At 53.4% G+C, this 23,980-nt stretch overlaps 1 protein-coding gene across 7 annotated transcripts in view; it reads right to left on the reverse strand.

Annotated features, from left to right (window-relative positions):
• Nucleotides 1–235: 235 nt before the first annotated feature.
• Nucleotides 236–23,980, reverse strand: part of UBE3B (ubiquitin protein ligase E3B) — a 46,654-nt gene continuing 22,909 nt past the window's right edge. For all 7 annotated transcript variants that reach the window (XM_061385101.1, XM_061385098.1, XM_061385104.1 and 4 more), the window contains 14 exons: nt 23,800–23,971; nt 22,132–22,250; nt 21,228–21,342; nt 20,346–20,445; nt 18,341–18,460; nt 14,170–14,346; nt 13,951–14,061; nt 12,018–12,155; nt 11,598–11,663; nt 8,404–8,462; nt 5,410–5,592; nt 4,812–4,923; nt 3,139–3,231; nt 236–2,304 (listed from right to left, as the gene is read on the reverse strand). In XM_061385101.1, the coding sequence (XP_061241085.1) occupies nt 2,113–2,304; nt 3,139–3,231; nt 4,812–4,923; nt 5,410–5,592; nt 8,404–8,462; nt 11,598–11,663; nt 12,018–12,155; nt 13,951–14,061; nt 14,170–14,346; nt 18,341–18,460; nt 20,346–20,445; nt 21,228–21,342; nt 22,132–22,250; nt 23,800–23,971 (1,757 nt within the window). In that variant the 3' untranslated portion in view covers nt 236–2,112. The remainder of the gene's footprint in view (nt 2,305–3,138; nt 3,232–4,811; nt 4,924–5,409; nt 5,593–8,403; nt 8,463–11,597; nt 11,664–12,017; nt 12,156–13,950; nt 14,062–14,169; nt 14,347–18,340; nt 18,461–20,345; nt 20,446–21,227; nt 21,343–22,131; nt 22,251–23,799; nt 23,972–23,980) is intronic.

Below are 23,980 nucleotides of genomic sequence, written 5' to 3' on the forward strand. Positions count from 1 at the left end.
CCACGGGAGCCTCGGAGCTCTTTAAGCCCCAGATGCCCCATCGTCAGCTCTCCAGAAGCTTGGTCGAAAGCGCTCCTTCCTGACACGAGAAACAGAACAGAGGGACTTCCCTGGTGGTCCAGTGGTTTCAGACTCTCGAGCTTCCATTGCAGGGGGTGTAGGTTCAATCCCTGGTCGGGGAACTAAGATCCCACATGCCACCAGGCATGGACCAAGAAAATAAAAAAGCTGCCACTGTGTGCTGAAATACAAATTTAATAAAGTCTTTGATCGTGTTTTAATCCATAAGTTATCTATGAAAACAACCCCATCCCCCACAACTTTTCAGAGCCATCAAGAGCCATCACGGTGTCTGTGAACACCAGCTAGAGAAGTACAGGTTGGGGGCTTCATTAGTGCAATTCTGCCAGCCGGAAGTTAAATGAATTACAGACTACCCCTCTTCATCAAAAGAGCGAGCTGACAGTGGTGCACAGAACCACCTTCTGCGATCCCACCCGGCGGCCTCCTAGGGAACGCACAGCAGACCTCTTCCTGTGGCTGACAGTCCTTCAGGCCCCGGCATAAATGTACCCACCTGCCCGGAGCACGACACACACGTGTAGAAGAGACTTTCAAAGGAACTGAGTGTTTAGACAGGGGCAAGTCCACAGAATCTGAGGTTACTAATGTATCTTAAATAACAATAACAAATTCCTGTCTGTCCTTAGATTTCTTGCCGTCTTCCCATCAGGGAAAACACGCGCTCTGGTTTTTAGAACCGGGGCTCTAACAGGGCCAGCCTGGGCCTGGGCAGGATGCCACTACCTGGCTGAGACCCCCTGCCAGAGGCCACAGAGATAAGTCCTGCCTGCTTTGCCACCAACATGAAGGTTCTTTCTGGAAGGGTTTTGTTTTTTTTTTTCTCTCTCTGCTTGGAGGAGAGTTATATGGCGCACCCTCCACTGGCTCTGCAGGGCTGAGGGACCGGGCACTCCTGACCTCTCGTCTGGCTTCCGTCTGGGTGGCAGGGACACACGGGTGCGGCGGGCGAGGGAGCGTGGCTGTCCACACAGACACTACCAGGGCCTGTGCCTCGGTTCCCTGGATCTGGAGCACAGTCCTCGAGACAGAGGTGAAGCTGACGGCAGATGAGTCCAGCGGGTTGAGAAGAAAACGAAGCGCAACACCAAACACCAGCCTGGAGCGCCCTCACGGTTCCTTGGCCTCGTGAGCCCCCGTCAGCGTCAAGGGCTCCCGGTGCCGAGGAAGGATGGGGCGCAAGACCCACGTTTCTGAGGACCTCTACCATCTACGGAGCGAAGCCACTGCCAGACGGGACAGGGACCTTCAGCTGGTGTGTGTCCCTCACTGGACTATAAGGGTGGCCAACAAGCAGCCAGCGCCTGCTGGAAGCAGCTGCTCTTCAGGACTGATGGGTTCTCTCTCCCAAGCTCAGGATGCTGATGTAAGTGCCCAAGATGGGAGCGGGCCGCCGAGGACTCGGGAGCCCCTGAGGGGAGAGTGGGCAGGGGACCGCTGCCGTGGGAACACGGGGCTCCCAGGTGGGAACAGCACCCCCAGCCCCCGGTGCCCCATGGTCTCCCTGGCAGTGCCTCTGCTGCCCTGGGAGCCAGCGGGCCTGGCTGGCTGCAGAGAGGCCGCTGTGGAAGGGCCGGAGGTCGAGACTGTCGGGTGCATAGAGGCGTGGCGAGGCCTTACCTGAGAGTTTTCAGAAACGGAAGGGAAGCATCTCCCGCCTGGTTGGCTTGGTGGGTTCAGGCCCACGCCCTGAAAACCACTCTGGAGCCTGGGGGTTCCTGGGACTTGTTCATGCACGGCTTGCTCAGGAAGTTAAGGACCAGAAAGACTCACAAAAAGACCAGACTATCAAAAAGAGAAGCCCGGCTGCCGTCACAGGCCCGGGCGCGAGGCCCTTGGAAAGCGGGAAAGAGGGACCGATGATGGCCGAGTCTGGAGGTTTATTTCCAACACCCGCTTCCCGTTAGTGTCACCTGGAGAGCGCTGGGTCGTGTCCTCATGTGCATCCAAGCTCTTGAGGCCACAGGGGCATCTCATGGCTATAGAGAAGGGCTGAGGCTGCCTGGGAGCCTCAAGTCGGCAGGGCAGGGGCTAGGAGAGCTCGAAGCCCGTGTTCATGCTGATGGCATAGCGTAGCTTCTCCCGCAGGACGCTCTTCTTGCTGTAGTTGGGCAGCTTGAGCAGGTTGAAGCAGGTGGAGGAGGTGGGCAGGCGGCCGCCTGGCTCCCGCTTGCGGATGGTGAAGAAGCCCCGGAGGACGCTGCCCAGGGTGTCCCCCGTGTCCTGCAAGCAAGCACAGCCCACAGCCTCGGGTTGAGGGGGGCACCCTGGGAGAGGGCCAGGCTGGTCCCCCCGAGGAGGATAACTGGAGAGATGGGTGCCCGGGAAGCGAGCCTGACTCCTCAGGTGCCCCACAGAGAGAGGGGCCTGCATGAAGCAGCTCTGAGAAACGGCCTTCTGGTCAACTGCTAACGATCAGTCAACCAATTCTCAAAGAGCCGGAGCGCTCACCGTCCACATGTTTTGGTAACATTTCTGAAACAGCCTAGCATTTTCTCCCTGATCTTGGCAGCACGGACTGTAACTAGGGTGGCCTTCCTTCAGTAAGGGGGTGAGAGTCATTTGGTGTCACCTAAGAGGAGGGTGCAGCGTGCAGACAGGGCACCTTGGAGAGCAGCGACTGCTCAGAGACCCCTGGGTTTTCATGGGGATGAGAAACGTCTAACGACGGCCACCACCCAAGCACCCACTGTGGGTCAGGCAGCGGCACACGGGACGCGGTCACCCCAAGGGCGTCCACTGTCCCTCTGCAGAGGAGGAAGTTGGCCGCTGGCCCAGGTGTGCAGAGCTGGAAGGTAGAGAAGCTGGACTTGAGGCCTGAGCTTGTCCCATTCCTGAGCCCACATCCCAACCCCTCTCCCACGCTGCAGTTCAGACCTGGAAAGTTCAGGGAGGCACGAGCAGCTACGAGAATACCCCACAGGTATTCTTTCCCAAGGGAGTCATGAGAAAGGGACCGCCTGGGGCACCAAGGCGCCGAGCGGCCCGCCCTGTAGACACAACCGGTGAGCACCCTGCCTGGTCGGTGGGGCTGGCCCTACCCCAGCAGTGGTATACCTGATCATCCGACACTTCAACACAGCGGATGGAGAAAGGAGGCTTGAGGTAGGCGAATCCCAGGAGTGGGGGCCGGGAACAGCTCGTCACAAACTGCAACACAAGGCAGGGCCGGAGTCAGAGTGGGGAGATGCTGTCCGTGGGGGGTGACCAAAGGACAGCACCGGAGAGGGAGGAGGCAGGGGGCCCGCTAAGCATGGCAGGGAGAGGCCTGTGCTGAGGGCTGAGGCTCCAGAACGTGCATCACGCCACCAACAGCTCGCTCGCTTGGCACCTGCCTGCCCACTTGGCAGCTCAGGCACACTGGCATGATGACTGCAGGTGGCAGGGCTGTCCCTGTGAGCTTGGCCCCTGACCAGCTCTCAACAGGCTGACCAATACCTGGCCTTGGGAGCCAGCAAGGCTGAGGGTAGACCAAGGCACTGGACGCCCCCAGTGGGCGCTGTGGGGCCAGCCTCGTGTCCTTGCTTCCGCCCTGGAATTCTTGGCATCTTTCAGACAGCAGTTCCCGAGTCATTTCCATGAAGGACTAGCCCTACCTGGACAGAGGCATCGACCCGCCCGGAAATCCAAGTGCTACCCTGCCCAGGGAAGTCCTAAGAATCCCTTCGCTTTCTTCAGTTCGACATCAGCGCAACACTTTCCCTCCTCGAGGGGATCCAGGGGCCTGCTACTGACAGCACTGAGCTGGCGTCAAGATTTCCTGGCAAGATGAGTGCTTGGGTCTTAAAAATAAAGATTCCCATTTAAACAATGTTATAAATGGTAGTGAGATTCCTGAGACCGTCCAAGAAGTTTGTGTGTCATGCTTCAAAAGCCGTTTTTACAAAAACTATTGACAAGATATATTACTAGCCTAATATCCTGTGTTTTCCACCAGAAAGACTGTAGCAACAGACCTGGTTTAGAAGCATTTCCACCCTGAGCTGAGTCCACTGTGAACCCGATCCCCTCTAACCAGGCCTCGGGCATTGCATGACTCCAACCATCTGAAGGATGTGGAGACAGACACGGGAAGAGTCTGTGCCCCTCCCAGTTCGGGCTGCTGGGGCCCGCTGCCTGCGGCCGTCCAGGGCTGCTCCAGGGAGGGAGGCGCGGTCAGCCTCCTGGGATGGGAGGAGGGTCAGAGGGCAGGGGCAGCTGTGGGGCTCTGCCATCGTTATGTCTCAAGAAGGCACATCCCCTCCTGTCGGAAGGTTCTGGGGCCGCCCCCAACCCCTCCTCAGTGTCTGCAGCCACAGAAAAGTGCAAGCCCAGGACGAGGGACTGCAGGTACGGGGACAGGCCACCGAGAGACACAAACTCGCCCGCAGTGAGGGGCGTGAGTGCATGCTTAGTAGAGACCTGCTTTCCTCTTCCTAGGAGGCGGGGGAGCCATGCTATAGGTTGGCAGAGACTGATGCTTACAAGAGGCCCTGTTAGAAAAACTGATTCTCTCTTTTTTTCCAATAGGTGTGATTTTTAAAAATTTTTATTTACTTGGCTGCAGCAGATCTTAGTTGTGGCATGTGGGATCTAGCTCCCTGACCAGGGATTGAACCCAGGCTCCCTGCATTGGGAGGACAGGGTCTTAGCCACTGGGTCATGAGGGAAGTCCCTGGAAAAACTGATTCTCCTGATAATTAGCTTCTGGGACGATGGCCCCATGAACGCAGAGGTAACGTATAAACTACCTTCAGAAACATGGCTCTCTCTTCGGGCGTGAAGTCAGAGGCAAGGATATCCCAGAGCCAGATGATGACCCTGTGGCTCCCATGGAAACCTCCGTAGTACACCGTGTGCTTCCTGAAAACAACACAGACAAGGGCTCAGCCACACACGCTGCCGGGCGCGTGCAGACACAGGCAGGCATGGAATTCAGACAAGCGGCACAGTGAACTCTGCCCGGCCTGGATGACGACCAACTGCTCTTATGTCAGAAGTTCATGCCTTCATAACCCCTGGTCCCGAAAGCCCAATGGGCAGAGTGTTGCGTGGCAGGCCCTGGTGCTCCCCAGCAGAAGCTGACAGGAGACCCTGAATCTGTCTCCCAGGACTTCGGAGAGCCCCCCCACCACAGCCTCAGACTCTGCTTCCCCTTCTTAGTCTCCAGAGAGACAAGGGTTTTGAGCTTTTCTTCCAAAGCAGTTCACAGGGAAGGCAAGATCAGGGAGTCGGAGTCTCTCTGGAAGCAGGACCCTGAGAACCCTCCAAAAGGAGCCCGGTGAAGGAGCAGCGTGCTTTCTGGGAGGCCTAAGAATCTCACTCTTGCCCCCCGCACTCGCTCCTTACTTCAGATCTTCCAGATCGATCTCGGCGTTGTCTCCAGAGATGAGTCGCTGCAGCTCAGGGGTCGAGAACATCCGGATCCACTCAGGCTTGATGATGGAACGGAAGCCGCTAATGAGGGCAGCTGTCTGGTTCTTGATTTGTGTGTGCATTCGAAAGTGGGCCATCAGATGGATGTAGCTAATTCTGTCACCAACAGGGGAAAACAACGGAAATTAACGGGGCAGGGCGGGAGGCTGAGGATGGGCTGGAAGACGAGTCGGTCAGCTCTGAAGCGTCTCTTACACAAACACAAGGAGCGCCAGGGCATTTCACCAGGACAACAGCGACGAGGACGACAGCTCTCCTGGACAGCCCATGGCCAGCCACCGGGACAGCCTCGGTGTCAAGGGCATCACCTCCTGCGCGCCTCCCCAAGCCAGCAGGTCAGACAAGGGGGTACCACTCCACCATCAAGCATCACAGTGAGCCGTGCTCCAGCTAAGGAGAGGGCCCTTCTCAGTACGAAGGGACTTTTATTTCATTTCATCCTTTTGGACATAAACCATTTAAGATACTATTCAGTTCTCCAGAGAAAAACTGTTTCATGCTGAAACTTTAGGGGATGTCCATGGTGCTCCAGTGGCCAAGACTCCAAGCTCCCAGTGCAGGGGGCCAGGATTCAATCCCTGGTCAGGGAACTAGATACCGTATCTGCAACAGAAGATCCCGCGTGCCACAACTAAGACCTGGTGGAGCCAAATAAATAAAATAAGAAAAGAAAAGAAACTTCGGTCAAAATCTTCCTAGACTGGACAGAGTCCAGGCCATGAGAAGGCAGGGCTGCGGAAAGTTTTAACCACACGCAGCTGGCTGACGATTAGGCTTAGGGAGAAGTCGGAGCACCAGCAAGGGTTCCTAGCGGCAGGTGCAGCTCACGACACAACGCAACGCCTCAGGCCAGGGGACAGCCGCTCCTACAGGCTTGCCAGCACGGCCGATTTCTTAGCAAACCATATACTCAGAGGCGGAAGACCGTGAGCCCAGCCCAGGGGCAACTCTCAACATTCCAAATCTGTACAGTCCAAATAAATCTGTTTACCCCATGATGCACAGATCTGAGTTACTGACCTTGGAAATGTTCCTGTTTTAAAAAAGCTTCCAGAGGCTTCCCTGGTGGCTCAGTGGTAAAGAATACACCGGCCAATGTAGGAGACGTGGGTTCGATCCCTGATCTGGGAGGATCCCACATGCCTTGGGGCAACTAAGCCCCTGCGCCACAACTGCTGAGCCCATGTGCCGCCACTACTAAAGCCAGCGCGCCTAAAGCCTGTGCTCTGTAACAGGAGAAGCCACCGCAATGAAAAGTGCGTATACTGCAACTAGACAGCAGTTCCCAGGCGCCACAACTAGAGAAAAGCCTACTCAGCAACCCAAATAAACACTAAGGAAAAAAGCTTCCATTGGCAAGCCTGCACGTGATACACTTAAATATGACTTTTTCTATCACTGCTACTCCTTTCATGGGCTCGTTGAAGCTGGTGATTGACAGTTTTCCTTTTTCCAAAAGAGAGGCAGGGAGCCTGCGAGACTTTCTTGGCGAACACCCAGGAGGTGCAAGATCAGGCCTCCCCCTGAAGAAGTGGGTCCTGGTGATGCCAGGCCTTTTAAAGAGCCTGCAAAACGGAATGCCCTTGCCCTCATAAAACCTACTGAGGTTTTATGCTAAGAACAGGGAAGAGTTTGTGAAATGACCTTCCACGTAGGTTTCTAGGCAGGACAGGAACCTCACTCTGACTGCATCAACCCACCTCCACTGGCTGCTGGACATACAGCTCTGACCATCACCCCCGTGCCACGCCTGGCAAAACAGGGCCCTCCTGAGGGGGGATACACGTGACGATGGTGGGGTCACTGCTCTCATTTATTAAGGCCCTCTGTGGCAACAGACATCCCAGAAGATACTCTGCGTGTGCTCTTCTGTGAAATCCTCTGGAGGGATGGTTGCAGGCACATGGCAGGCAGGCTCAGGACCCACCCTGCTGTCTGACACCCCCAGGTATCTTCCTCCCACCCTGTGGTCCCTGATCTTTCTCAGCTTTTGTCACACGAAGGCCCTGAGGCCAAGAGCCAAAACTGCATGACGAGAATCAATCAATCGTGATGATAATTCAGTCTGCTGTACTGACAGTCTAAATAAATAAAAGCTACCCGAGCGCAGGGACTAACCGATCCGACCCGAGAGGGACGTGATGCTCGGGACAGCAGCTGTGACGCGCATCTGATCCCCGTGACTTACCGGGCAGGGCTAAGCTCTCACCCGTCACTGAAGACAGCAAAGCTCAGATGAGCAGTTCAGACGCTCAGCTAAGCCTGCTGACAGGAGGAGAGTGGCGGACTGATAGAAGGGCCAACAGCGACTCCCTGTGCCGGGCCCTGCGATCAATTAGGTGAGGACGGGCTGGGTGCACACATGCCTGGAGGGGCATTGCTCTGAGGGACCACTGCTGACAGACTCATAAAAGGCTGCTTTCTGGGCCAAGGCCGCCTCGCCCTGGGGTCTTCCCAGGATGAGGCCCTGTCTGCTGCATCTGAGTTCATCGCTGCTGTCTTTGAGAATAGCGTTCTATACCGTGGCCACACACCCTTGTTCCAAAGTGATCTGCTCCTTCGAGGAGTCTTTCCACCTCTGCGCCCTCTGGGTTCAGGACTACACACCCAAACGGCTCAGAACCCATCTGTCTGCACCTACAGCCGTCATTAAATTCCTAGCAACACCGCTGCCTGGGTGCCTCTGACCTTAGAAGTGCTACTGCAAAAAAATAAATTGTCAATTCTTATTCTGCAAATCGAATTTAATACGACTTCGGCCTATGAACTGTAACCAGTAAATTCCATTATGATATTTATGGCCTCTTTCTACTTCAATCTATCTTAATAAATTATCAAAGTAAGCCTGGAGAGCCAGAATGAAGTCCTTTCAAGTGGTGACCTTAAAAACTTAATTGCCATACTCACTTATTTTCATTTGTAACAGGAATGGTCTTCCCTCCAGGAACCAGTTCATGGCAAACAAGCTGGAGGAGAGGAAGGGGAGCAATTACTCAAGAGATTTCTAATGAGGAAATACAACTTCCCGAAGACAAAAGGCGCGACGCTGACATCCATAATAATCCCAGGAGGAAGATGAGTCATGTGTGGGAACAATCATTTCCACAGAAAGCCAGGGCTCAAATATCAACAAGCAGGCCCTGCCTGATCAATAGGAAAGGCTCCTTCTCATCTCATCCTCGTTCACCCGTGTGGATTAAGGCTCTGGGGTGTCGTGGAGGGGAACATGTTAGTGAAGAGCATAAGAAGATGGGTAAATAAACGGAGGCATGCTGGCCATGCCCTGGAATACAGCGGCGCTATTAGGAGATACGATGGCATGACACTGGTCCCAGCAACGACTCATTTGACAAGTGGCACTTGTGAGCTAAGCAAAGTGTGCCCAGGGAGACGCAGTGACCCTGCTAAGGCCCTGGGAAGCTGGCCTCGTACTACGAGCTCCAGGGCAGCCCTCAGACCACATGCACACTGGGGCTCGTGCAGGGGTCCAGGGATCCAACTGGAGGGGCCGGGAGCCCTGTGGGGGAAAGCAAGACAGAGCGAGTCTACGGGGAGCTCCTCTGCCACCGTAACTTCAAGGGTCTTTTTTTCCCTGCTCTGCTGTCCGTGCCGAGAAGGAACAAGGACAGGATTCTGTTAGAGGTCCCTCCTGTTGGGTGGCTTCGGCCCCGTCCCAGTCCAGATCCTTCGTTTGGAACAGCTAATCCTCACCATGGTAACAAAAAGCGGGAGTCACTGTTCCCTCGAGAATAACCCCAAAACGCACTGGAAGTAGAGCAGGGTCTCTGTGGGGGACCAGGTCTAGGCTGGGTCATGGCAAGGGGAGGCGAGTGCCCTCCCGCCTGACAGTGTGGGAGAGGGGCTTGGGCAGGCAGAGGAGAAGGACGCACAGACAGACAGAGCCCCAGTCTGTGGGTCTCCTGGGGAAAACACCAGAGTAGGGCAGGTCTCAAGACCGAGAGCTAACTGTGGCTCAGATCATGAACTCCTTATTGCCAAATTCAGACTTAAATTGAACAAACTAGGGAAAACACTAGACCATTCACGTATGACCTAAATAAAGTGAGAAATAGATTTAAGGGACTAGATCTGATAGACAGAGTGCCTGATGAACTATAGACGGAGGTTCGTGACACTGTACAGGAGACGTGGATCAAGACCATCCCCAAAAAAAAGAAATGCAAAAAAGCAAAATGGCTGTCTGAGGAGGCCTTATAAATAGCTGAGAAAAGAAAAGCTAAAGGCAAAGGAGAAAAAGATATACCCATTTGAATGCAGAGTTCCAAAGAATAGCAAGCAGAGATAAGGCCTTCCTCAGGGATCAATGCAAAGAAATAGAGGAAAATAATAGAATGGGAAAGACTATAGAGATCTCTTCAAGAAAATTAGAGATACCAAGGAACATTTCATACAAAGATGGGCACAATAAAGACAGAAATGGTATGGACCTAACAAAAGTAGAAGATATTAAGAAGAGGTGACAAGAATACACAGAAGAACTGTACAAAAAAGTCTTCACAACCCAGATAATCACAATGGTGTGATCACTCACCTAGAGCCAGACATCCTGGAATGCGAAGTCAAGTGGGCCTTAGAAAGCATCACTATGAACAGAGCTAGTGGAGGTGATGGAATTCCAGTTGAGCTATTTCAAATCTTGAAAGATGATGCTCTGAAAGTGCTGCACTCAATATGCCAGCAAATTTGGAAAACTCAGCAGTGGCCACAGGACTGGAAAAGGTTAGTTGTCATTCCAATCCCAAAGAAAGGCAATGCCAAAGAATGCTGAAACTACTGCACAATTGTACTTATCTCACACACTAGCAAAGTAATGCTCGAAATTCTCCAAGCCAGGCTTCAACAGTATGTGAACCGAGAACTTCCAAATGTTCAAGCTGGATTTAGAAAAGGCAGAGGAACCAGAGATTAAATTGCCAACATCCCCTGGATCATCGAAAAAGCAAGAGAGTTCCAGAAAAACATCTACTTCTACTTTACTGACTACACAAAAGCCTCTGAATATGCAGATCACAACAAACTGTGGAAAATTCTTCAAGAGATGGGAATACCAGATCACCTGACCTGCCTCCTGAAAAATCTGTACGCAGGTCAAGAAGCAACAGTTAGAACATGGAACAACAGACTGGTTCCAAATAGGGAAAGGAGTATGTAAAGGCTGTATACTGTCACCCTGCTTATTTAACTTCTTTGCAGAGTATATCATGCAAAATGCCAGGCTGGATGAAGCACAAGCTGGAATCAAGATTGCCAGGAGAAATACCAATAACCTCAGATAATGCAGATGACACCAACTACCCTTATGGCAGAAAGTGAAGAGGAACTAAAGAGCCTCTTGATGAAAGTGAAAGAGGAAAGCGAAAAAGCTGGCTTAAAACTCAACATTCAGAAGACTAAGATCATGGCATCCGGTCCCATCACTTCATGGCAAATAGATGGGGGAAACAATGGAAATAGTGAGAAACTTTATTTTCTTGGGCTCCAAAATCACTGCAGATGGTGACTGCAGCCTTGCTCCTTAGAAGAAAAGCTATGACCAACCTAGACAGCATATTAAAAAGCAGAGACATTACTTGGCCAACAAAGGTCCGTCTAGTCAAAGCGATGGTTTTCCCAGTAGTCATGTATGGAAGTGGCAGTTGCACTATAAAGAAAGCTGAGCACCGAAGAGTTGATGCTTTTGAACTATAGCGCTGAAGAAGACTCTTGAGAGTCCCTTGGACAGAAAGGAAATCCAGTCAAAACTAAAGGAAATCAGTCCTGAATATTCATTGGAAGGACTGATGCTGAAACTGAAACTCCAATACTTTGGCCACCTGATACGAATGATGCTGGGAAAGATTGAAGGAAGGAGGAGAAGGGGATGACAAGAGGATGAGATGGTTGGATGGCATCACCGACTCAACGGACATGAGTTTGAGTAAACTCCGGGAGTTGGTGATGATCAGGGAAGCCTGGTGTGCTGCAGTCCGTGGGGTCGCAAAGAGTCGGACACGACTGAGTGACTGAACTGAACTGAGGGCAGGTCTCAGGGAGCCAAAGGAGGAAGGGAGCAGAAAGCCCGGCCAGAGAAGCCCACGTACCTGACCCATGACATCCTCATCATACGACAGCGTCAGGCCCAAGTCAGCGATGTCCCCATCGTACCGCTAAAGCAACAGAGAAAGGGACAACGTAGGGGCTGGTGAGTCCTACATCCCTGACGGCTTTAACACTCTCCTCTGACGACGTCTGCTTGGACGGCTACCACTGTGGCTGCCATGAGACTCGAAGCAGAGGAAGGGGCCCCTCATCCCCTGCAGGAAAGAGGCTGTGAGCGTCAGTCTCGGGAGAAAGTGCTCAGGACACAGGGGCCTGCCACGACTAGGGAGTGGGCCACTTCCCCATGGCAGGTGATCCCATGCCTCCCATGACAGCTGGGCAGAGCTGGAGCCTGCCTGTGGGCATCCCTTCCCTGAGTCCCTACGGGCACTCAGCCAGGCCATTCTGCCTTCCACACTGACCTTGATGGATGTGAGGTTTTTGTAGAACTCCGAGTCCAGAGAGGGCAGCTCATCCACAGAGCTGTAGAAGACGCTGTGGTGGTGCCCGAGCAGCTGGCTCAGGAAGAAGGACGCGAAGGGCACGTCGACCACGATTCCCTGCCAGAGAGGAGGCGGGAGCTGCCACCTGCTGCCCGGGACCCCATCTTATGACCTCATCAGGGCAGCTCGGGCTGCAGAGGGGGCTCCGAGGGCCCCAGTAACACCTCTAAACACTGCCGAAATGTTCGCTCTGGACGATGATGCCCCCTAGCACTTACAACACCGCCTCCTGGGGACCTCATGGCACAGTGGTTGAGGGCCTCGGCTCTGCAGCCGCACAGCTCAGGCATCAAACCCCAGCTGCCAGGTCACGGGGCACCAGCTTGCTCATCTGTAAATGCGTGCCAGCAGAGCCTCAGCTTCAAGGGTTAACCAAGCTGGGTGGGGGAACACTTCCAGGAGGAAGGGTAGCTGAGTGTGAGGCCCTGAGTACAAGGCCCGCAGGTGTGCTCCAGGGCTGCGATGAGGTCTGGCCACAGGAGGGTGTGTGAGGGAGGGGGTGAGCGGGGAGGCCAGGGAGGCAGGAGGGCCCGACGGGGAAGTGCTCACGAGCCTCCCAGAGCCTGGATTCTCTCCCGAGGCCTGGGAGGGCTCCTGGCAGGGACGTGCGGATCTGTACTTCCTGTGGGGAATGGTTGGGAGGCCCCTGCAGACACTGGGAGTGTGCGGACCAGGGAGACGGAGAGGGGAGAGGCAGGCTGACTTTGCGACACCCTGTCCTGAGGATCACGAGGGGCAAGTGAGTGAACGCAGGCCGCTCCTCACTGGGCCTGGGGTGTCCTTGCTGCTGGAGAGGGAGGAGGCAGAGACTAGGCCTGGGAAGTGGGGGAGGACGTTTACAAAGCCAGGAAGTCGTGCCTTCAGCTGGCCCAGATGCTTCTGGGTCTCGTCAAAGCTACACATTCGAAGGAAAAAAACACGGCAAACGACCAGGAGGGGCCTTCGGATTTTGCTTGCTTGTTTTGTAAAAAAAAGAAAAAGAGGGGGATCAACTGAGAAGTGTTACCATTTTGCAGACGTGGAAACGGAAGCACAGAGAAGGCCACCTAACCGGGTCAGGCAGGAGGAGGACCGGAGGGGACCTGGACTCAGACGGGGCCCCTGACATCATCATGGCGGGGACTGAGGCCACGGATGGGCTGTTTACACAGGAATGATGTATTATTCGAGACAGCATTTTTGGCCCACGTGGCCTCCTCTCTCAGCCGGGCCTGCAGCGGGCTACGCCTCTGGAGGGTGTCCTGGCCTCCCTGGCCTCTGTGAGGGGTAGGATGTGAGTGTGGCTCAGGGGTCGGCCCCTGGGGTGAGAAGGGAATGGTCCCCTGCCCCTCTGGAGTCCACTGACAAGGCCACGAGGACAGGCGGTGATGGGCTGGAGCGGGGGCTTTACTTCCTTCCTGGGGAGCAGGACCAGAAGGGCTGGGGACCCAGCACCACCTGGAGGCAGTTCCGATGGCTGGGGGGAGGAGGGTCTCAGGAGAGGCGGACCAGGAGCCAGGTGGGCTCCCAGGGTGGCTGGGAAGTCCACACCACCCCAAATCCATGACATCGAGGAGCCAAAGCTCAGACACCCTCCCTTCTGGTAACAGTGACGCTGGCAGCCCTGACCTGCCAGAGGAGGCGTTCACCTGTATCAGCTCATTTCCTACCTACAGCGACCGACAACCAGCTCTCATCCACCACCTCACTGCTAAGAACACGGCTGGTGCTGGTCCCTGTCCCTGTCCTTGACTTGATCTTCATGACGGGTAATCGCCATTACGTGCGTCTGGTCACCTCCACATATACGAAGCTCTCCGTACTTACAACATTTTATTTTCCATTTCAGCTCAATGGTCCTTAAGATGTTTACCTCGTACACCGCCTTCCCCAGCATCTTGCCCACAAACTCAAAGAGCTGTAGGTAATTCTCATGGATGTAGGACGTGGGCGAAGGGTAGAGTCTCTCGTCTCCACTGGTCGTCTGCAAGGCAGAAGGATGGGGAGGGGCAGGGAGGTGAAATGCCTCCACTTTTCATCTGTCACCTTGAATCTGGCTGCCGTCCATTGCGTGCTCACGCCCTTTAAATACCTTGAATAGATTGAGCGCTGGGTCGAACACTCTCTTGATTATCTCTTCCAAGAACTCCTTGAAAACACCGTCTTGATCAATCCCGGCCTCGTCCACCCCGAGGTCGTTGACAAACTTGACGCGGATGACGCCCTTCATGGCGTGCTGCGAGAGCTGCCGGAGCTGCTCGTAGCCGTCCTGCAGGGGCAGAATTACAGTCCATCAGGAACCAAGGCCCCCTGCGTAATTCAGGGCTCACTCCTCAAAGCTCCGTCTCCCCCGAGTGCAGCCCTCCAGGCGTCATTACTAAACGTGTCAAGAAGCACAGGGGCATGAGGAGAGCCTGGCAGAAGAGGAACTCACTTGGGGATGTGGCTTTCCCACTCCTGGGCAAGGGGAGACCGCCCTCGGGAGGGAGACCGCCCTCGGGAGGGTGCCTAGCAGTGAGGTGGACAAACTGGACCAGACGCGTGGCGACAAGCTCTCGGTCATCAGGATGAGAGAGGCAAAGACAAGATGAATTCCGGGAGGTGAATAAAAGAAGTCCCTCACCGCTCAACTCCTGGTACCTCTGCCCAGATCAGGAGAGGCTGTGAGTCCTGCTGAGAAGTTTAGGTTAGAACCCGAGGGCACTGCGGAGCCACAGAAGGGTTGAGGCAGAGAGTGACACGGCTGGCTTTCTGTCTTAGGAAGATTTTCTTTTGGAAGCAAAGCCGAGGGCTGGTGGGAAGTGGGGAGATGGGTGCAGGGGTGATGCTGGGCCTAGGGGAGGGCAGGGGAAGAGAAACCTCAGCACCTCCGGCTTGCAGTCCACGCCCGAGACGGAGCCATCGGGCACGTATCCCTGTTCGGAACCTAGGATGTGACATCAGTGTTCTGCTAGATAAATCACCACGCTCAGTTTCTCTCTTGGTTCTGATCAGCTGAGGTCTTCCTGCTGCCTGATCCTGTCATTGAATGGATTCCGTGCATGTGGGCACTGACGGGCAAGTTGCTTAGGCTTTCACTTCAGAGCGGTGACTCTAAAAAACAGTGCTTGGGACAGGACAGGGCCCAGGGGTAGTCCTTTGGCCTGGCGTGAGAAGCCCCACAGCTTAACCAGGGACAAACCCGTGTCTTCAGAACTGTCCCAGAACAGGTTACAAATCAGCTGCCACGTCTGTCCTCTCATGCATGGCACCCCCAAGGACAGGGTCACGAGGGCCCCCCGTCTTACTCAGGAGATAGGCTCCAAAGTGAGCGAGCAAGGAAGAAAAATTACCTCTGAAGTCCCCTGAAGGAACAAGAACTCGATTTTGAGTGCATGGTCCTGAAAAGGACTTTTTATGCCTATGAAATGTGAAAACCATTAAGTTGGATGAAAAGAAGAGAAAAACAGGAAGTCATCATGCAGCTGCCAGGGCTTTTAAGTCACTCTGCCTAAATGTAAGATAATGATCTTGGCGCTGAGTAGGGGATGGGGAGAGAATCCTAACAGGTCCTGCAGGAAATGCAGGTTCTCCACCCTGCACCAAACAATGCCTGCCTAACTCAGAGAGACTTAGGAGCTATGTTAGTGTCACACAGACGGAACAAGAGGGTCCATGTGAAAGCCCTTAGCACGGGGTCAAGCTCACGGCCGGCGCGCCAGGAATGTTTGCTGGACTCAAATCTCAATTTTGAGGGACCAGCCCCACATGAGCCTCCTTCTGAAATACTGCAGAGAGGCATTCACTGCCTCCTCTGCCACGCCTCCTACTGCCCCCACTGCCCTCTCTCGAGAGTCCATCTGTGCCCTGAGCGGGGAGGCGAGGCGGGGGCCAGGAGCACGGCGTCCACGCCCAGAGCTGTCACCGACGGCCAGCGCTGTCGCTGGGCTCCTCCGGCCTCAGTCTGGCCTCTGCTGGCGGACGAGGGTGTGTCTAAGGTTCCTTCTGGTTCTGAAACGCTGGCACCTGGCCCCTGTTCACCCCTGTGAGGGGAGGCCTTCCTGCAGGACTTCAGACCATTAACTGGAAACCTCCTACACAAGCCCCACCTTCAGTACAAACCGTAAAAAAGGGGACAGAATAAAAGCCCAGGAGATCAGCGGTTGAGTATCAGCTTGCTGATGCCCTCTTGTGTCCAAACCAAGCAAAGGTCACTGGGCTCTGGAGTTCTACTGACCCAAACCACTGAGTCTTGAGAACTGAGATAACTGAGTCAATGACCCTTTCCCCTTCCTAGTTCAATACGAACACCAGGGTTCAACTTAATGACATGATCTATCCCAGAGGAGCTTAAAAGACGAAAATGGACTTTGCCTAAAATCCTGACGGACCTCCCTTCTTTGATGCCCCTGGGGAATGTGCTGAGACGAGCAGGCCTGGGGTAAGCGGGCGACTCTCCCAGGACATCTGAGGCGGGTGGCGGGGAGTCTGTCACCCTCGGGAGACACCAGCTTCCACCACCCAGACGCCCTGTCATGCTGGCCATGTCAGAGTGGGCATGATGGGCGGCAGGATGGAGGAGTCTGACAGGAGAGGTTGCATCCAGGCCCAAAGAAGAAAGTGCTGAAGAATCGAGTTCCTACAACACTATCGGGCTTTCTCTCCCTTGAGCTGAAGCAGAGGCTGAACTCTCTGGTGGCCCGCAGGTTGAGTTTAGTGGGTAGAAAGGTCCCTGGAGAATCGAGTTCCTACAACACTATCGGGTTTTTCTCCCCTGAGTTGAAGCAGAGGCTGAACACTCTGGTGGCTCACAGGTTGAGTTTAGTGGGCAGAAAGGTCCCCGGAAGACTGCCGACCTTCCAGATGGTTTACAAAGACCGACTAGTTCACAACACAAGGATCTGTGGGCTTCAAAACCCTAAATTTTGAGTCTTCTCTTAAAAAGTCAGAGCGTTATGGAGCCCGAACCCCCACAAGGCAACATGCAGGCGGCCTCCTTCAGGGGTGCGTGTTCTCTCCCTGCCAACCCTTTCCTGCACCCCAACGCTGAGGCTGGTTGTCAGCTGTTACTCATCCAGGCACTCGTGGGGTCAGTCCAAGAAAGAGCAGGCGAAGGGGATAATATTTCTATCTGTTTAGCAAAAAACCAAAATGTCTCTGCACTGAGACACTGTCAGCCAGTGTGACTCGTCCCTGTGACTGGCAGGGCCCCTGAGGGGACTTATACTTCTTATCCCTGCTTTTGAGACTGTCAAAATCGTCTTTTTACCACAGCTGTCTCTCCCCATCAGACGTCAGTGTCCATCACCAGTGGTAAGAAAACTCAAGCAAGTTCCCTAGGAGGGGCAAACAAGGTGCACACGGCCTGAGGCAGGGGTGCAAACACGAGGGGAGAAGGGCGGCCGCGGACGCCTGGCGCGGGCGGCTGGCACCGTGGCCCCGTGCTGACCTGGGGTCCCGTGACTGTACTACTGTCCTGCAGAACGTGCTGACGAGGAACTGTGGCCAGAGTGCAGTGGGTGGAAGTCCAAAGAGCAAACGTGGGCAAGTCAACAGGCCGAGCCGCTCCTGGGAGCGGGGACACGGGGCTCAGTCACCACCCGCGCAGCAGCACAGATGGGCAGGCTGTGCACTGCACAACCCGGGGGAGCGGCTGGCAGGCGTGATGCAGACACTGCAGGTGCCTGCATTCGTGATGGTCACGTTCCAGGGTCTTGTTCCAACAAAACATACAAGGACAACTTCCTGATGTAGGGAGGCGAGTCTTCCGAGGACAGGCACCTATTTTTGAGTCACATTAAGTTGCTGTGTGGTGGGAACCCTGGACGCTAGGTCTGGCGAAGGTGGGCCACTTCACGTGCACTTCCTAAGTTTATGTCCACAAAGAACTTGTGGTCCTGTGATGGGTTTCCCAGGACAGCTCAGCAACTTAACGCCCAGCACTCCAGCTTCCACACTCATGGCTGGGTGTTGGGACAGAGTGCCTGCTGGGACAATGGAATCAGCACAGACCTGAGCCTGTCTGTCCTCGCTGTAGAGGTGAGGCTGTTCTCACTTCCTGGGGGAAAGGGAGGGAATCGCTGTGCAGGGGTCTCCAGCACGGAGGCCATGTCTAATTAAGCAGTCCTCAGGCTATCTGGCAGGACGAATGGGCGTCTCCTGCTCCCAGAGCCTCGGCTTCAGGGTCATCAGGTCAAGCAGCGGTCATTCTGTGAGCCGTTCAGGGGTCATCCACTGGAAATAGAAACCCCGCGGCTGAGCACACTCAGCGACAAGCTCCTCACCTCCAGCATCCGGGACCGGCGGATGGTGATGTGGGTGACGTGAGGGGAGGCCGAGCTGGTTTCCACAAGCCCCAGTTTCTCCTTCTCCTTGGTCACCATGTTTCGGAACAGGAGAACTCTCTGAAATGAGCAAAGGTGAGACCAGAAATGGGGTCAACAGTGGAGGATCCCAGAAAACACGCTGTGCAAAATGAACGAAAGTTAAGCGTGGGAGAGGCCCCCAGAACGGGACGCTCTGATGTGCACTAAGGGAGGGAAGTGCCTTTTGAGAAGAGTGAACAGTCCTCTGCTCGCTCCTGGGGATTACAGAGATAGCTGAATCCGTGCCAGGGGAGAAAGGGTCCCGAAGGAGTGGTCTGGCTGCAGCCAGCGCCTGGCTAAGAATACTCTGGGCGAAAATCATTCTCCATGTTCAGCCAATAATTCACCGTAAAAACCCAACGGCAGCACGAGTTACAGAGGCTGCTTTATATAACCGTGCCTGCTCTAGAGGAAATCAATAGCGTGAATTTAAAAACACATTTCACAGAATTTTTTTCACCAGCAGAAAAAATTTTCAATGATCCTACTGTATAAAAGCCCCTGACCTTTCTATCTGCCTTCTCTGTGTCCTCAAGCACACTGCAGTCCCAGAGTAATATTTCTCAAGCATCATTTAAAAAAGAACCCTCTGGGGACAATGTATACGTGGATAGGTATGGCTAAGTCCCTTTGCTGTCCACCTGAAACTCTCACAACGTGGTTAGTCAGCTATATTCCAACAGAAAATAAAAAGTTAAAAAAATTAAAAATAAATAAAAAGAAGCCTCTTGCATTCTCAAGATTCTGACAGGCTCCCTTAGGAGCACATAACCTTTGACCCCACCCTATAATAGCACACTCAAATCATGTCAGCAGAATGTATAAATAACAGCTCCAACCATAGCTGTTTTTTTGAAAAATGGAAATCTCCCCAAAGTCAAGAGCATGGTTAAATAAAAACATTGTAAGAACAACAACATTAGTGGTAATAATGGATAACTAGACACGAGGGGAGGCTAACACACTTTACTTGATCATTCTGTGAGCTCTCGGAAGTAAATAAGTACGGTTGTGACAGAAAAAGGAGCGGCCAAAACCACCTCCTGGGAAGGGGGGCTGCTCTTCACCCCCGGGCTTCAGGGCCCTCTGGCTCCCTGACCACCTTATCCTCGTCCACGAATGCAGTGAGGAGCTGTGCATGTCATCCGTGTGTTGAGCCCACCTCCAGCCCAGTCCTCTTCTAGCTCCAGAGCCCCATGTCTGCTGGCACTGAGGAGTCGCAGACCCGTCCCCTGCTCCCCAATCGCCCAGCCCCGCCCTCGTCTGTACACCACCTCCGAGAACAGCTCCCTCTCACCCAAGCCAGAAGCCTGAGCATCCTCTGAATTCCTCCACTCGTCCCCCCGAATGTCATCATTCTCCAGGGCCTCCTTCAAAATCTCTTGACATCCTTGTCTTTCTATTCCCAGGGCCCCAGCCTGAGTCCAGGCCAGGCTACCATGACATCTGCCTCTCGCCAGTCCTCCACGCTACGGGCAGAAGGAAGCTTCCTAAGAAGAACTTTGACCAGGTGCCTCCAGAGCTAAAAACTCTCCAATGGCTCTTTGCTGCTCTTGGTTCCCCAGGCTCTTCCTGCTCCAGCTCCTACAGACCTCCTTGGCTCCAGCTCTGGATTCCACCTGGCCCTCCACTGGCCCCGAAGTCTCCCTTACCCTGGGCCTGTGAGCACTGTCCACTTCTGCCCGTGGCGCCCCCTCCCGAGACCCTGCCCTGGGCTCCTGCAGCATCCACACCATAAGACCTGAATGGCCAGTTCACACTGTATCTCCCAGCACTTGGCATGGTGCCTGGCACACAGTGAATACCCACTGGCACCTGCGTTGACGGAACGATTGCTTTTATTCATGTCTGACCATTGCTGGGACGAAAATGAACAGCCAGGACCTACGGTGGTGGGAGGAGCCTGGCTTCGAGGGCAACTTACGTTTTTGTGAGGAATGACGTGTGGGATGTACTGCAGGATCAGCTGGGCCCGCTTTCTGTCCTTGTCAAGTTCCTGGAAGAGCACGCTGGGTTTGAGATCCCTGAAGAGCAAAGACACGGGTTTGGGATAAAGAGCATGAATACCATCCTCCAGACAAGGTTGGCCAGCTACGGCCAATGGGCCAAATCCAGCCTGCTGCCCACTTTTTATAAATCAAGCTTTCACGGAACGTGGTCATGCCCAGGCTTCATGTACTCTCTCCGGCTGCTTCTGAACTACGATGGCAGCATTCAGTAGGGGCAACAGACATTGGCGTGCAAAGCCTAAATTACCTACTGTGTGGCCCTTTACAGAAAAGTCTACCAGTTACTACTCTAGTGGTACAACTTGTAGAATTATGTGAGAGCTGATCTGCTCGATTAAAAAAAAAAAAAAAAGGTAGACATGATCTTACTTTTAGTTGTTGCAAGAGGATTTCCTCCACCCCACCCCCTAACGAACCCAGCTATGGGTTTTTTTATCCCACTAATCCTGCCAGAAAAAAATTGCCCTTTAATGATCATAACCTGTTGCTTAATTGGGCTGAAAAGAACCCGTTTCTTTCCAGTTTGCATATGAAGTATCTGCTAAACGTGATCTGGCTCTGCGGCCATAAATGAGCTCTCATCACGCTGAGTGTAACGGGTCCTAACAGAAGCGACTGGGCGGTGGCCTGTCCTGACAGGTGCTTTACAGGGACATATGCAGATGAAAGGACGGGATAAAGATGAAGGACCAAGTTCTCTTGGCCCTAAAACACGGTGTGCTGAGCACTCAGGTGACCAGTGTAATGGAGGGACCCCGGCCTCCGTAACCTGCCCCCACCACAAACCCGGCGCTCACTTTCGCAGCCAGTGGTCCTCAGGTGCGAAGCGCCGCCGGCAGTCCCGCTCGTACAGCACCATCAGCCACCCATGGACGGACTGGAACAACTCCAGGGTCTCGCCCTTGGCGTTCTCTGTGGGGTGAATAATGGGGAGAGCTACGGTCTGAGAGCTGCTCAGGACTGGAGTGGGTGGGAAGACAGCTCTGTCTCCTTCCGTCTCCTTGAGTCCCAGCAAGGACGTCATCTCCCTCAAGCTGAACGTGACATGGAACCAAGAGGATTAAGAGGCTCCATGCGTACACTCTAAGGAACTGTGGGGACCCGGGAATCGCTCAGACACAATCACGCATGCTGTTTCCCCACTTGGATGTCATCTAAAGGACCTTTTAATCAAAGTACACTCTAACTTAAGTGTGAGCAGGCGCATGTTTTATCTTCATGGAGATCAACTCAAAGAATCAAAAGGAGATTCAGGGCAAAATTAATCATGAATAATGGTGGCACAGTGGTAAAGAATTGGCCTGCAACGCAGCAGACGTGGGTTCAATCCTTCGGTTGGGAAGATCCTCTGGAGAAGAGAATGGCTACCCACTCCAGTATCCTTGTCTGGGACGGAGGAGCCTGGCAGGCTAGTCTATGGGGGTCACAAAGAGCTGGACACAACTTGGTGACTAAACAACAACAATAATCCTACATACACATGTAAATCCTGAAGGCTTCCTGGTAGGCTAAGACTTCCACAACCACACTGCTATGTTAAGGGATCACAGAGACTGGAGAAATAAAACTTCTAATTACATGAATGGAGGTGTATTTTTTAAATTAACTCTGATGGACAAGGCTAGGAATCAACTGTGGTTCTAGACTCTGGACTCCCCGGGTGGAGCGTCAAGTGAAAGAGGGCTGACATCTTTACTTTACCTACGATTCCATCCCAGATCATCTTAAACACAAAGGAGTTCAGAAAAGAGGAGATGGTGACCAGCTCTTCCAGTTTGAATGAAATCTGTTCTTCATAAACTTCAATGTCATCGAGGATCCTAAATTAGACAGAAAGTTACTCACAGTTCCCCACTGAAAAAGGAGAGATCTATACCTTACATTGGACAAAACAATGTTAAGAAATAGGCTCTAACTTGTCAATAAACTTTACAGATAAGATGGTCTGTGGGAGACTGGCTTGGGGGTAGAGACGAAGCAAGAGTGGCCGTGAGTTGGTAACTGTTGAAGTTGGTGACTGATATGGTACATGAAGGTTCATACTATTCTTTCCACTTTAGATTGATTTGAAATTGTCTGTAGTAGAAAGTTGAAGATACAACTGAGAAAGGAAAGATACAACACGCTCTACTCCATACTTTCCATATTCCTAAGGACCTGACTGTGACACTTGATCACGACTCATGTTTGAATTACCAAGGAATCCTGACTACGAGTCTATGGACGGAAGTAGTAGACTCTTACTCTGCGTCTGTGGCAAACACTAGGGGCGCTTAGTAGGTACCTGGCAAGTATCTGAAGGTGAACGAATAAATGTTTGAAAGACCATATGAATAAATGAGCCTTATGATGCAGTTCTAGCTAAAAATGTCCTGGGAGTTGCTCTAGTCTCACTTAACGGTTTGGCTCACTCCTGGGTCACCCTTGGCCTGGCAATTAAGGGTCTCTCACCGGCAGCCGCAGACCCCTGCTCTCACCTCTAACTGCTCTCTGAGCCCTCCCTACGTGACTCTTACCCAACCCGCCACCTACGTGTCCCTAATACCCATCTGCCAACGCCTCCTAGACCTGTGTGCAATTGCCTGAGGTCCATTCCATCTTTACAATTCTTTACTAATCTTTTGTGGAAAAAGTGAAATTAAAAAAAAATACCAAATACTCAAGTAGACACATACGCTTAAAGAAAAAGGAAGGGCAGGGGGCTCACATTTGTTAATTTCCTGCCGTGCCAGGCACCGTACTAACTCCTTGACATTCCTTGCCTCATTCACTCCCTATCCGATTGGTAATACTGTTTTCCATTCTACTGTTGAGGAACCCGAGGCTCAGAGAGGTTGAGCAACTTGCCCAGGGTGAGCTTGACAAGAACCGCCAGCACATCCTGACCTCTTCCTGTGCCGAGACTATGCTGAACACTGATCTCCCTTGCCTTGCCACACAGCCAAGAGGCGCTACGAGTTCCCAACTAGAGCTCAGGAAACGGGCCCAGAGAGGCGGAGGCCCTTCCTCCCTGGCCCAGGGTGTCTCAGCCAGTGGCTGGGCCACCTTCTGCACCCTGGCTCTGGAATTTTTCCGAGTAACTACTTAGCCCAGTGAGTAAGTAGCCAAGGTGTGGCCTGAACCCAGCTCCAGGGCCCCCAAAGCCCACATCGAGCGGTAGTGGCCTGGCTCTCCTGTAGAGGATGGGAGCTAACAAATGCTGTCTACTACAAGCCCCCCACTTTGTTAAACGTCTTGTCTGCCCCTTTTAACGATGGGTCCAAATGCTCGAGGTAATCCCTCAGCAATGGCTTCCTTGCTGACACTGTAGTTGGGTCTCTCCACTCCACGTTCGGGGAAAGGAACTCAGCCCCACAGTGGTCAACCTACGTGATGAGGTGCCGGGAACAGTCACAGAACAGCATCAGCATGGCCAGAAGCTGCTTAGACTCCTCCGTGTCATTGTTGAGGCACTCCAAGAAGAGCTTCAGCCCTCCGTGGGGCCCCAGCTCACAGATAAATGCCCACAGTTTGGGCAGCAGGTCATCGAGGTAAGTGAGACCTGAAAAAG

This window comes from Bos javanicus, chromosome 17 (assembly GCF_032452875.1).
Source record: "Bos javanicus breed banteng chromosome 17, ARS-OSU_banteng_1.0, whole genome shotgun sequence".
Taxonomy (NCBI): Eukaryota; Metazoa; Chordata; class Mammalia; order Artiodactyla; family Bovidae; genus Bos; species Bos javanicus.